This window comes from Accipiter gentilis, chromosome 23 (assembly GCF_929443795.1).
Source record: "Accipiter gentilis chromosome 23, bAccGen1.1, whole genome shotgun sequence".
Lineage (NCBI taxonomy): Eukaryota > Metazoa > Chordata > Aves > Accipitriformes > Accipitridae > Astur > Astur gentilis.
This window is the reverse complement of record NC_064902.1, coordinates 21,842,980-21,857,902: the sequence shown is the minus strand read 5'-3', so window position 1 is coordinate 21,857,902 and position 14,923 is coordinate 21,842,980. Positions and strand designations below refer to the sequence as shown.

Below are 14,923 nucleotides of genomic sequence, written 5' to 3'. Positions count from 1 at the left end.
GCTTGATTTTTACACATTTCCCCCATCAACAATCCCATTTGAAAAAGATTATTTACGTTTCTTCCCCCCCTCCCCAGTTACAACATGGGTACAATATGGTAATAAGTCTGCAAACTCCAGTAGTTTTGTGGAGTTTTATGTTATCATCTTCTAACATTTTAGGACTCTCATTAGAAATGATGCATCTCCAGGGAGCAATCAATGACATTTTCTATACTTGGCTAAATCCTGCAATAGGCTCTATTTTACTACAGCTTAATGCTAAACTTTTTTTCTGATGTACAGTAAACCTGGAAGATGCGACAATTCCTAAAATAGTGTAACGCAACACGTGTGTGTACATCCACGTGTTCATACACACAAGATAAAGCACCATGTTTTCACATTTACATGTCCATGTACTTTTAGGTACCTGATTAAAGCATCTATTTACAGAAGAAAATCTGGAGATAGGTGGGTTTTTCCACAGGGAGGATCAGCCTACAGCTAGATAGAAGTGACATAGCCATGACCTGATACATCTTCCAGAGACATACTAGAAACAGACTATGTTTCCTGTCTCAGGCACGAAGTTTGATGACTACCGACTGGCTGGACAAACAGACCAAAGTGACTGGTGTGGGCAAAACACTGGTTTCAACTCATTTTTTGAAGTTCTTTAACCTGCAAGTTAGGGATTGTAAAGTGAATACTTTAATCTATGTCCAATTAAACGGTATGTTTTAAACTTGGGAGTTCTGTGGAAGTCAGATGTGCAAGCTCCTTAGATTTCACAAGAACACCTGAGGGCTGGTGCCCTGATGTGCCTTTCAGGACAGCTGGAACATTTGCTTTCCTCCTCACACAGACCTATACAAAGGCACATACGGGCTTGTGTGCAACAAAACCTCTCCGAGTGGTTGAACCTGATAGCTGGATGCCCAGACTTCCATGACAGAAGAGTATCTAATTGAGAAACTGGAGGTAATTTAAGAAGTGAGGTAATGGGAAAAAGGAGTTTGGAGGTTCCCTTGCCAAAGTCCAGTTCCAGTGCTGGCAATTACAGGGCTGAAGAAAGAGTGACCCACTCTAACAGGGCACCACCACATGGATGCCCACGAAGGTCCTTCAAACCATCTTATGGCATGCAATCAAAACACAGATTCCTGCTGTAGGACCTGGTGATGCGGTTAGGTTCTCTGTGTAGGATAGAGTATACGAATCCTAATAAAACTCTGCGAAAACCAACTTTATGCTACACAGACGTTCTTCATGAGGTCAATCTGCAAATTAATTAATCAGTAAAAGAGAGCCAGTCCTTGCCTGTCCTGATTTCAGTTCTCAGGGGGTTCCCGTTGACTTCATCTTCCGAAGTTTCTGTTACTCTCGCCCTGTCTGTACTCCACCATTGCCTTAGGGCCTATTGATGAATCTTCCCCTTAACTAGGAACAAGTGAAGGCCCCTCCTTTTCATATTCAAATCCTTTTTCCCCCCAGTATAAGGGATATAAACACTACCACTCTTCTAACTGCAGGGTCATCATCACCAATCCGCAGGCCATACTTGCCTAGAGCCTAATTCAGTTCCACTAAACTCTGCAGAAACCCTAATTTTAATTGACTTCAGTGGGAGTTGAACAAAATCTCAAGAGAAAGGAATCAAACTTTGGAAATCAAACTTTTTTTTCTCTTCTAAGGCATAATACCAGCAGTCTACTCCCTTACACAATATCTTTTCTTAGAAAGTGACAATATCAACACATGCAATAGGCTAGAAAATCTAACGTTGCATTATAAAAGAAGCTACCATTACTTAAACATTTCCATTGCGGATCACTTTGAATAGATCACACATGTAGCAGACTCATTGAAAGGGCAAAAGAAAAGAGCAAAAGGCCCACGCTATCACTTTTAGGGTTACATTCATTTGCATGAGTAAATCAGCAGCTGGGAAGAATCTGGTGAAGGTAATGTTGAACAGAAGGTAGCAGAGGCATAGAAGAGAAATTATAAAAAGATAGTAACCTGCTAATGAAATCTAGCTTAAATGAACTTGAAAATTGCTGCTGCCAGCTATTTTATGGAAAAACAAATAAAGTTAAAACTATTTTTTAGGAGGTTTTTTTTGTTTTCCACTTAACCACAGGATTTCTAACACAGATAGTGGTTGGGATCACACTTCAACATACCCGTGGCAGTCTCAGAATTATTGAATTTCAGAGACCTCTGTGAAAGGGCTTCAGAACAAAAAAGTCTTACACAGGTGTGGTGGTTTCAGCCCAGCCGGTAACAAGGCACCACGCAGCCACTCACTCCTGGCCATGGTGAGATGAGGAGAAAATATAAAGGCAGGCTCGTGGGTCGAGACAAGGAGGGATCGCTCCTCACTTGTGGTCACGGGCAAAAGACAGGGTCAGCTTGGGGAAGAAGCAGAATCCATTTCATTTACTACCAGCCAAACCAAACCAAGGATATTGGGAAGTAAAACCCAACCGGAGAACACCTTCCCCCGGCCCTCCCGCTCTCGGTTCTCTCCGCCTCCTCCCGCCGGCGGCGCAGGGGACGGGGTCGGGTCCGTCCGTCAGACCTGCTCTCTGCCGCTCCTTCCTCCTCGGGGGGGGGGAGAACTCCTCACTTGTCCCCGGCTCCGCCGTGGGGTCCTCCACGGGAGACAGCCCTTCACCAGCTTCTCCAGCGTGGCTGACAGTTCCTCACAGACTGCCCTGGCGGGGGGCCTTTCCGCGGGCCGGTCTTCAGTCACCGACTGCTCCAGCGCGGGCTTTACCACAGAGCCGCGGCCATCTTGGGCGGCCTCCGCTCCCCTCCACGGGCTGGGGGGGGGACAGCCTGCCGCCTCGCCGCGGGGGCATCCACCCTCGGCCTCCTTCCTCACTGATCTCGGTAATCGCCGAGGGGTTCCTCTCACATCCCAATCCCCTACTCACTACCGGTTCCCCTTCTGAAATCTGTTCTCCCACAGGTGTTACCGCTGTCACTGAGGGGCTCGGCTTGGAGCCGGGGGAGCTTCCACCAGCTCCTCACAGGAGCCGGCCCTGCGGTCCACTCCCCCGCTACCAAAACCACCACCACACAAACCCAAACCAACAGGTCTTAGCCATTATCAGCACCAGATATTTTTGTGGGCTTTTTCCCCCCTATTTTTGTCCTTAGGCCTGTTTGGCTGTCACTTTCCCTCTGGAGTAACCACTTTTTGTATGATGTTGAAGATGAATCAACATGCCTGAAGCAAGGAAACAGAGCCTTTTCTTTACCAGGTGAATTAGCCCAATTTTCTTATTGCTCTTTTCACTTTTGTTAACATGTGATGTTTTAGAAAAATAAACGTGAGGTAAAACTACATAGTGGGACATAAAGGAGAGAGGAGGCTGGGAAAGGGAGCCCTTCCAGAGATGTTCACTGATCACAGGGTGCCACTGTGTGTGGTGAGAAGCAAGCTGGAGTAATTTTGGACTAGTCCTTACTCAGTGGTGCTTTAGATATGGACCAAAGCAGCAGAATTTGGTCCCAGATCATGGGGGGTTTTTCCTCATACTTTTGAAGGAAATTGCTTACAGTAAAAGTTGATCTTGTTCCAAAGACAGAGAGAAACTATGATTTAACCCCAGGTTACAAAAAAATCTGCTAACTTTATAGAGCTTTATAGCCAGAAAGAATCCCTCTGATATCTGGACCTAAAAATAATGGCAATATAGAATTCAGAGCACTATGAAAGTTTGAGGACTTAGTTCACAAAAACTAATAAGAATATATTATCACATAATTTCTACCCTCAACCTATGTGTCAAGGTGTTTCTTAAGACAAGCTTTGAAAACATTAATCACCTTCAGGTAATTAATTTTTTTAATTCCATCTAGCTGTGGCATAAATATCACAGTACCACTCCTTTTCACATCTACAGCTTAGTGGTCTCAGCCCAAATTAACATACTTGAGCACTGGAATATGGTATTTGTTCTCAAAAGACAGTGATCCCAAAGCTGCTATTGACTCTGTGAGAAGATGCCGTGGAGAGCAGAGAACAGCCTTTTACTTCAAAGGGGCTGCATGTCAGTGGAGGGATAATTACAGCAATGTAGACTTCATTATGCATATGCCAGAGCATGAGCTATTTTATTAGTGCTGCAATCCTAGGGTTTGTTTTGGTGGGTTTTGTTTTGTTGTTTGTTTGGTGTTTTTTTTTTTTTTAATCCAAGGCAGGTGACTGTGTAGTGTCAGTGTCCCTTCTCATCCCAGAGAGCACCCAGAAGTAGGTTAACTCCAGGCAAGCCCTGCCTGGTGGGCAAGTCCTGAGCTTGGCCAGACCGGAGAGCATTGCCTGTGCCTGTCAGCTGTCAGCACTTTCTTTCAGAGCACAGCTGGGAAAGAAGAGCAGCTGATAATCACTCCTGATATACTAGTCTAGGGAATATAACATTTCAGTGCTTTCTTCAGCCCAAGCAAATTCAAATCAATACTGCTCATTCTGCAGGAGAACAGCTACAGGCTGGTCTCAGGGAAGAGACTCTCCCCCTCCTGCCAGAGCTGGCAGGAAAGGATTAAAGATTCATAGGAGCATTGAGAAATAGGAGCAGAGAGAAAGGGACTCTAAATCCATGACTAAGGCACTCAGCTTTATAAAGGGAGATACACTTCAAACCCTCACTTTAAGATTATGCATTTTATCAAGGAGACTGTTTAATATAAAATGCAGAAACAACCCAGGGCAGAAGTCAAATACCCTTTTACATACAGCAGCACTGCCTGTCTCATCCCACCCCCTCCACACAGTTTCCTACCCTCTGCATCCACATGCACCTCCTTCCCCACCCTTCTGCTGGCTGAGGGTTTGGCATATTCCCCCACTAAGCAGGTCCACGGGGCTCCTACTTCCTTAAGAGCATTTTGGGTTTTTTAATGTAGCCTTAGCGTAGTAAAGTCAGCCTAGAGAAAAGCCTTCAGACTCAGCATCCCAGCTTCAAACCCTGGCAGCTCTTGTACACAAGTAAATGCAAATACATGAGTGATCCTGCTGCTCCTAACAAGATTAGCAACTTCCTTAAAGCTCTGCAGGGAGCCAGCTTGAAGGAAACAGGCCTTATATCAAACTTCACTTCTAGGAAAATAAATGAATAACACTCCACTCCACAGTCTTGTGCTAAGTATTACCATTTAGGCAGCAGCTTCTTAATCATAGTCAGGTCAAGCTCATATATAGCTATAGAAATGAAGGCTTCTTCAGACTCCCTTCCTGCTCCCTACATGCTGTTCTCTACCTCCTAGCTCTATATAAAGGACTATTTTTTGATAATAAAAGAATATTGCATGCTGATTACATGGGGGGGAAAAAACAGCTGACCTGAAGAACTTTAGATAGAGAAGAGACACTTCTCAGAGAAAGCAGCACAGCTTACCTCCCCACCTCTGCACTCCAGAGTCCCACTAACAAGCAGAGGAAAGTCACATGCTGAACTTTATAAGATGTGTTAATGAGCCTCATAAATAACAACAGCTGAGGCTGGAGAGCAGCTGGTGCATAAATAGGCAAGGAGGGGTTAGCTGAGGAAAGAAGGGTTTTAAGCAGGGTTGGGTGGTATAGGGCAGGTTTGCTGTTGGGGTTTTTTTTTTTTTGTTTCTTTGTTGTTTTTTTTTTTAAAAGAAAAAAGGCAGTTAATTGCAGTTTGTTGTTTTTGTTCATTAAGTATAGCAAATTTTTAATGTCTTGATTGAGCTAAGATGCAAACTATGCCTTTAAAAGGTGGGTCTTTTTCCTTTTGTTCTTGTTTTTGATCTTTACTGAAAATGCTAATGTTTATTCATAGCAGTGTAGGGTAGGTTCTCTTTTAGTGTTAAATTTTTTAGTCTAACTTTAACACAACTCTGTAAGGGTTTTGTTCTCTGAGAGTTAATTTAAGGTCTAAAGCTGTTGAAGCAACCCTTCTGTACTTTTTTCTTAGTTTTATCATATAGCTGCCTAATATATTCTTGATTCCTTATTGGAGTGAAATTGCTTATTTTTCTTATACAAGAGAAATAGGTTATCAGTGCAGTTTCAGTTAAGAAGCATTTATCAAGTATATCAGAAAACTAAGTTTAGTTAAATTTAAGCTTTAAATGTTTTAAATAGTTTTGAATGTGGAAAAGTACTTGTTGGCATATGGTAAACAGCTGAGTGGTATAATGATATCTGCAGAGGTTGCTTTTCTGTGAACCTAGCAGAAAGTTTAACATGAGACTGTTCATGGTATAGGGCTAGATAAGCTTGGCAATGTGTTGGTCTCTGTAGTGAGAGGCAGAAGGCAAAGTGAAACCCTTCTCTAGATACCATAGATAATAGAAATATTTCTTGAGCTCTCATTCTATGTACCTGTTCCTACATATTGATGTTATGTGGGAAGAAACTTCAATTAATAAAACCTCTTTGTTTTCTTAGGTTCTTGCTCTTCTGTCTCTTCTCTTGTTCGAAGAAGCAGATACAGGCTTTCTAGGTTGGCAGGAGGCCTTACTAAGTGCATCCTATTCCAAAATAACTATATTAATGACAGCTGCTTTGAACAACTGCTGTACAGAGGTTTTCTGTCTTCCTTCAAGTCAAAGGAAAACAGTCAGTAACCATCACAACCATGTTCCTCTTCCCTCTATGTAATCTATGGGTAGGGCCAGGTCTTATGTGACTCATCCTGGGGAAAGAAGCAGCTGGTCTATAGGAAAGAGTGCCTGAAGGGCTGTATCCATCTGCTCTGGCTCCCTTGGGTGTCTTTTAATGACATGGATAACTTCTTTCCAAGAGCACTGTCAGTGTTTTCTACCCAAACAGTTAACCTTGATTTCCCTGTAAATGCTCATACTGGCAAAAAGTCTGCATTGCTTATAGGCTGTATCTACTAAATTGGATAGGAAATTCTAAGAGCAATTTTATTTCCTACTGTATAGGACACATTATACAGCTTGTATTGTCTTACTCATGTTAACATTATTGGAAAGGCAACTCTTTTCCTGTTGGTATGGTACATTTTCCAAATTCCTTGATATCTAACTAATTCCTGTCACATTTAAAGTACTGTACAGAACACTTGTAATGGAAGCTGTACACAAGGCTAGTAGTCTTTTCTCCTGTAGGCATTGTGAGTCAGAGGCAAGGGTTTTAATTAAAAGCACTAAATATACAATTCTTTTAATAAAACTACTAAGTATCCTGCGATAGTATACAACTTATCATAGTCCACACCATGTACTTCATCCCCATGGTATATAATTTTTGGATCATAAATACAGTGTTTATGGATGACAAAAGAACTCTGTTTCTGTTGTCTAGAGACTTGTTATTTCAGATAATGTGTTTTTCAGGCCTATTGGTCAACAGCTCGCATCTCCAGCTTAAGAAACACTGTGGCAAAGGCTTTGTTCATGGAGACCATTTTGTCAGTTCAATTAATCTGGGGTGAATTCACTTGTTAACTATTTATTTGTTCTGAATGTTTTCTTCTACTCATTCCTATTTGTCAAATCATAATTTTACCCTACAGCAAGAGGAAAATATATAGCTTACTGACACAAGGATGGATGTGTTGTCTTTCTGTCTGTCCCATTGATACATTTCAGGAACCCTTTCAAGCCTTTTCTGCCCTTAAGGACCAGGTTTCACTTCATCTCCTTGATTATATACTTCTTTCATATGGCTGTAAACACTAAGTGAACTGACATTTCCTCTCTGTTCAAGACTTGGGGCTTTAAATTGATTGATGGGTTTCTCTACATCTCTGATATACTGCATCCTCTTTATAGATCACTATTTACCTTCTCGTGGGAATTTGTCTTATAACTCTGTTTCTTTAAGAAGAATTGAGGAAACATTGCTGAGGGCAGGATATTGGTGCTAGCACACAGAAAACTGCAGCTTCTGTGGATGTGTGGTCACTCCTGCCAAAAGCAGGACACAAGTTGTCCAAGAACTGATTCTTTCAGTCTAGAACAAGTCAATTTGGTAACTATGCTATTGATATTTCCCCTTTATTAATATGCACTTTCTTTTCCAGTGTAATACTTCCAATCATCTTCAGCTAGTTATGTTAGGAAACCATAGTTCTTAGTCCAGACTTCAAAAGATCTTAAGCAGTTTTGATCTGGGTTCTTATACTCTGGAGGAGATTTGTGAATGTATATAGCTCAAAAGTTGCAAGAGTCAGTGTTGCAGGGGGGAGGGAATAAATCTCAAAAGATGATTTGAGCTTTTTGCTTCTGGTAGGTACAAAAAGTGTTAAGAAAAAAAGACAACAGCAGTGTACGTACATGTTCAAGCCTGTGTATTGCTCTGTAAATGCTGATGTTGGAGGTGGTAACACACCTATAAAAAGGGGGAAAGGAAAATTGCATCCCATACTTAGGGTTTTCTTATGAAAAGTCTGAAACATTGTCCTAAATTGGTTCATGGCATCTCACCTGGACTTCACCTCATCCAGGAAGGAAGACCTCAAAACCAGCCTTAATGGTTAAGAAGCAGTAGTAGGCAATGGCAACAGATGCAAGGCACCCCCAAATCAATTCCCCAGAAAACTCCTTTTCATTCTCTACCTGAAGCATTGAAAATTATCAAGCAACCTGATCTAATCAGACCTCCTTTAATCAGGGAGTTTGTCTCCAGAAGTCCCTTCCAATCTAAATTTTCTATGACTTTTATGATTATCAGGAAGGAGAAAATCAGGTGTTCAAGAACAGATGACAGATTTTCATGACAAATCTAATATGTAAAACACAGGATTCAAATTATAGCATTGAAGTAGCAAGCACTGGAAGGCAAAATAGTCATTCTGTTCAGACCTGAAGTGGTTCTAATGTAGAAAGAATTGCTGATGGCTGCTCTTCTGCCATTTGATATGGGTGAAGGAGCTGAGATAACCAGTTATGTCAGGAGACAGTCTTTTAGACCTTCATGTTTTCTTTGCTTGTGTCACACCTAAAGAGCTAGTTCCTCAAGTAACCATAGATTAATAAAAAAGACCCCTCCTAAGAAGTGCAAATCCCACTGTCTTTTAAAGAAATGAAATCCAGAGTTGTTGTAAACACGTACGCTTCATGCACAAATAAATTCCAGTGCTAATCAGGCAGGGAACTGCATTAGGCTACTTCTCCTGAGCTGTAGCAGTCGATGTTTAGGCTGCACATAACATAGAGTTATTTATCGTACCTCCGTAATGTGGTGGAGGGCCACAGAGCAGAACCACTCCTTGTCCTTCTCTGACTGACACTGTGCTTCTTGTTTTCGTTTCAAAATTTTCAAGATCTTGAGAGAGAAGGAGAAAACAAGACCCAGTTATCTGTCAGATTTATTTCTAACTGTATTCCAAGCTATGCAATGTTTATGTAACTCAAGAACATGTTCATATATTCAATAGCATAATATAATCTCAGTATGTGAATTGATATACTGTATGGAAAAATAGCTTGTCCAGCCTAGTAACTAGTCCTTTGGTAATCATAAGACACCTGTCCATAAAGCAGTTATACTCTAACCCTGTGAGTTTGTATTCACAATTCCTAATTGCAAAGCTACTGTATTACTTCATGACTTCTTTTAGCAGCGTTTTTGTAACTTATTAGACTCTTAATCTACATGAGTAGGAAAAAAAACATTTTGCGTTGTTTCCTTTTTACTAGAAGTAAAAAGCAGGTGTGCTCTTCTATATATACAAGTGATAATTAAACATCATCAGGACTCCCACAGAGCGTGTGTTTAAATGATGATAAAAGTATGTTGTATTCTTAATGAGTCTGTTCTGTCCTAAAGCTGGTTGCAGTAAGTGGTTATATTTAGTTGACTTAAACAAACTTTAACGCTGGTTTTAAAGGGGAGAAAAGATACTTTGAGTAGGAAATCATGTGATGGTTTAGGGAGATCTCCTGTATAAACATGTCCATGTCTATCTCCCATAGGTGAGTTTTATGACTATTAATTTTTATTTTTTTACTGAATCTAACACCACCCTCTGTCTCCTCTGCTTTCTTGCATTTCACTGAGATGTGGAAGTACTATCAGTCTTGTTGCCTTTAATTCAATTACAAAGCATGACAAAATAGATGTCATTTAAAAAATGATTATTTACTTTTTGATCATGTTCTCATACTAATGAGAAGACTTACTACTTTTGTCAGAGTACTTTGGGAAATGATTGCTTGAAATACATCCAAAAGATGTTTTAATATAATAAAGAATATCACCTTCCCCCTAAAACTCTTTATACCATAGTGTCATATACTGCTTGCCTTAAGCTTATTTATTTACCTTGCTGCAGATTCTTGTTTCAAACAATTGTTCCATTTTTCATCAGCTGAACAACTACCTGATTCAGAGTTCAATAGAGAGAAACAGTTCTCGTTGGTCAAAGCACTAATGATTACTACCTGTACAGGCTCAGCTATTTATGTCAATATATCAATTTTCTCCCCCTTATTGAACTTCACACAGTTAATTTTTCTTTTCCTCCTCTTCATCTCCTGTATATTGGTCTCCTATGAAGATAGTGTCTACTCAGAGGTGACTGAATTGAATTAGGCAGCTGTAGCACCTCCTTGCACTGTCATAGCCACAATAGATGGTATCTGTCAATATACTGGGAAAGTGTTTTAAACTCTGATGTTCTTTTAATTGCTTGCTGGCTAGATCTCTGCCTTGCAGTTTGGGTAGTCCGGGGGGAACAAAAAAAGACAAAGGCTGGAGAAAAAGTATTTTATTTTTATTCCATCCTGTAATACTAACTGGAAAAAAAATTTTTATTTACCTGTTTTGAAAATTCAGTCTGAGAAAATTTATCATCTTTATATTTTTTCTTTTCTTTCTTGTGGGTTAAGTGTTTTCTGAGAAGGAAAAAGCCAGCACAAAATATTTGTATGGAAAAGTGGCCCCTGGGACAACTTCAAGACATTAGATGGGGATTTGCTTGGGTTGGCTGGCCTGAAGCTTTGTGCTCTGGGAGAAGGGGCCAGCTTTGTATGGAGGAAAAAAAAAACAACCTTGAATTTTCCTACTTATTATGTTAAATAGAAAAAAAGATTGGAAAGGTGCAAAACGTTCAGCTCTTTTAGGATTCGGGCACTAGCAACAAAAATGGTCACATTTCCCTTTCCTGCTGCTTTTCTTGAGCTGCTAATACAATGCAGATTGTGCAGTTTCTCCATGAAAATGGAGTTTTTTTAAAAAAAAAAATAATCAAAACTCTTGGGGAGCATGGAAAATATATGTAGTCTAACTAGGTGTTTCCAATGCTTTCCACTATGGTAAATCAGGCTTATTTTTTTGCTGAGAACAAAATTTCATTTGCTATGAGAGGGAGAAAAAGCACAGTGCAGTGGTAACAAAAGGTTTTCATGACAATTGAGAATTAACTATGTAATACTTTACTCTGAAATTGGAATAGATTTTGGAAGGAAATAAGTTGCTAGTAGCAACTCTTAGTTTAATGACAGGATATGTCATGGTATCATTTTTACTCTTATTCTAGGAACTGTATCACCTGTCTGTGTTTCTCCGTTAAAACCATGACAAGTATCCCTGACTTAACAAAAAAGCAGTAGAACTAGATCTCTTATGGGATCCACTATTTTATAATTAACAGGACTACTTTTGATTATATGTGGTGAAACACTTGACTTTACCTTTTCAATCTATGCTTTTTAGCCTTGAGTATCAAAATCTGCATGCAGGAGTCTGAGCTCTTTCATAGCATGTTTATAGTTTGGTTATACAAAGCAGCTCAGCTTTTCCTAGTGTGCTGGAGAGGATATTTTCATCCCATTATGCTTACTAGTGAATCACAGGTGTAAAAAAAAAAAAGTAGATATGGTCATTTAATCTATTTGTCTGGCCCATGACAGGTACAAGCATGTTACGTCCTTCCTAACAAGACACTTATTTAACCCATTTTCAAAGATCTCTAGGGAAAGATGTTTTCTTTATACAGTCCATTCCAGTGCTTGACTCTGAGGTCTCCATCACACTGCATATTTACAAACCCCCATCCCCCAAATTTAGTAGGCCTAAACAGGAAGGATCTTTTTTTTTCTATCTGAAGTTGATTTTGGTATATAATTGTACAACGTGAATTTATTCAGTGCTTCTCTCTAATAAAGAATCATTGCATATGAAAAAGAAAACTCTGAAAGAGAAACAAAGTGAAATGAGTAAAAATAACTCAACAGGGGAGTCAGTCTTACTTCTGTCATCATCTTTATTGGACCCTTTCTCCAGGCAGGCAGCATCTTCTATGAAATATTATGACACCTCATTCAGATGGGATTCAATAATGAGTTATAAAATTGTCTATCTTTGTTATGTAGCCCAGGGTGATAAAGAGAAGGAAGAGGTGGACCATCAGAAATAGTGTTTCTTTTTGCTGGAAGCAATCTTTTTGCCCAAAAGTTTTTTACATCCGTTTTCCCCCCTATGGGGTTGTGTGTATTTTCAACGATTCATTGCAATCTAAAATGTGTTAAATATATATATTAAAAAAAATAACCTGAAGAAGAATGTAAACATAGATATTCTACTTTGCTCTTGTCATTCTGAAAACCTTACCACTTCTCAAAACCACTTCTCTTTGCCCAGAGCGGGCATTTACACCAACAAAGCACAACCACTCTCTTCTCCCAGTTACTGTTACCTAGCATAGCTTTATAACATAACATGACATAATCTAATAAAGCATAATGTTGCTTGTCAAGAAGAGTATCAAGTAAGATCACTAAGATCAGGTGTTTGGCACACATTTAGATTGCTAATATGCACTTAGGAATAGTATGACTATTTAACAGATGGTATATTTGCTAGCTTCAGTGTTTCTGCAGAGATCTATAAATAAATTATCACCTAGTTCCTACACAATTCCTTCCATTCTTTGTCTGTATTTATCTCACTTTATGAACAACAAGTTCCCTCACACTGCATTGCTCTCTCAGCTGCGAGTTTTAACAAAATGCTAACTTTTTTCCAGCACTCTGCATGTTGGCAGATTACTATTGGTATAGCACAATTAATCAGTTGGATGTGATAATGAGGTCATGTAGGCTAAGCAAAATGCTCAGATGAACAAGTGATTCTTCACAGTGAAGAGTGGAAATATATGGACTCAGCTGTGTGTGGCAAGAAGTCATCATCTTCAGCTGGGGACATTTACAGATCTAAGCAAGAAAGGTATGTGCTAGGAACAAACAAAACATATGGCATTTTGCGGAAACTGAATTGGAGAATGACAGGGCTTTCTCTGATGGAAGTGGGAATACTTGAGGTGAAGGAGGCTTTCAGCTCCTTACCAGATATGACTGGACAGAAGGAATGGACCAGAGCTTTTTTCAGCTGGTATAAGTCAATAGTACCCCACTGGGGTTGAGGAAGTTATGCTGATTTATGACAGCAAAGGATATGGCCTGCAAATCTTTGATATAGATATTCAATTACAATAAAAACAGTTGAGAAGAATAGCAGTTTTGGATGAGGATGACCATTGGCATAGCTTTACTGAGTTCAGAGCTGCTGTTGAGAGAAGGCAAGCAAACCCACAATGGTGGGTGAGGAGTTTACCTGAGGTGGTGATCTATGGAGATAGAAATGAATTGTAACCGATAAACACAAATATTTCCTGCTAAAGTACTTGTATTAATTAAGAGGCTAATTAATAGGTTCAACCACACAGTATTTTTTCTGTAGTGTTTTAAAGCTCAGCACTAACATAATTGCTGACAGTATCATGAATATCTCTCTTCTAATTTCTCTACCACCACCACCACTATTACTTACATATCTGGGTGGTTTGGGTTTTTTTAATACAAAACTGCCTTACAAGTGTTAGAGTGGTAGATTTTAACTTGCACAACAGAATGTATGATGACATGGTCAGTTTTCCTGGGATTAGGGAACCTCTTCTTAAATATGTCTAGGAACAAAAACCTAATCACAAGTAGCACCTCATTCATTTCAGCCTCCCAATCATGTGTTTGAAATACCTTAAACTGCTCAGGGATAGATGTAGCACTTCCAAACCAGTCCATTTTAAGAACAAGCATAGGAAGGCTCTGTATTACTGAATAGCAAACAAGGAAACTGGGGTATTTTAATATATGAAATTGTTACAGACAATTAGAGAAAGTCCAATTTATCACCTTGCATAATTACTAACAGTTCATCTGAATTAATGTAATTTCATGCTTTCTTGAAGTTTTGATTTTTTTATAAATGTTTTGTCATTACATAATCCCAAATATTATATTTGTAATTACTTGTTATTGAAATGTGCAATGAATGTTAAGGCATTAGTAGTAAGAGCACTTTACAAATTAGCTATGCTCCTGAGGACAAATCAATAAAATTTTTCATGTTTCCATGAGGCTGTGTCAAATTGTGATATATCACATCTGTTCCAGTTTCTTCTGTTTCTCTTATTGGCCATGATATATTGCAATATGATCAGTGTTACTGGATGTGATGTATCACAATAGAAATTCTCTCACAGGGAAACGGGATAAAAATTACAACCTCAGCAGTTTTTAAAAGAAGCTCATTGTTATGACTTGCTATAAGTGTTTCTAACACCTGTGTTATGAGCTGACAATTAGTTACCTCCACTTGCCTGTAACTGTAATGAATTAGGGGGCCCAGTGGTAAGCATGGGTCTGAATTCAATGCCTAATTCAGAGGAATCGGGTCTGTTATAACTGCAGATAGAAAAACTGGAACTTACTGGATCTTTTAAATTATCTCAGATTCTGGGAGGTCCCATACTTGGCCAGATTTGGGGGTTGGTTTTTTTGGGTTTTTTATGTACGAGAAGTCCCCAACTTTTGGGCTAAACCACTTTTAGATACAGACTTGTGCCTATTGCCAGAAGGTTGTGATCATCTGCTCAGACCATTCCAGAAGACGTCATGTGCATCTAGCCACGTCTCTTGCTTCTCAGTATTG

The 14,923-nt window shown here is 39.6% G+C and overlaps 1 protein-coding gene across 5 annotated transcripts in view; it reads right to left on the bottom strand.

Annotated features, from left to right (window-relative positions):
• The window catches only part of LOC126049833 (contactin-6-like), a 150,819-nt gene that overhangs the window by 58,882 nt on the left and 77,014 nt on the right, over positions 1–14,923 (bottom strand). For 4 of the 5 annotated variants that reach the window (XM_049826878.1, XM_049826877.1, XM_049826879.1 and 1 more), the window contains one exon: positions 9,161–9,256. The exons of the other annotated variant lie outside the window; for it this stretch is intronic. In XM_049826878.1, the coding sequence (XP_049682835.1) occupies positions 9,161–9,256 (96 nt within the window). The remainder of the gene's footprint in view (positions 1–9,160; positions 9,257–14,923) is intronic. 5 annotated transcript variants of the gene reach the window in all.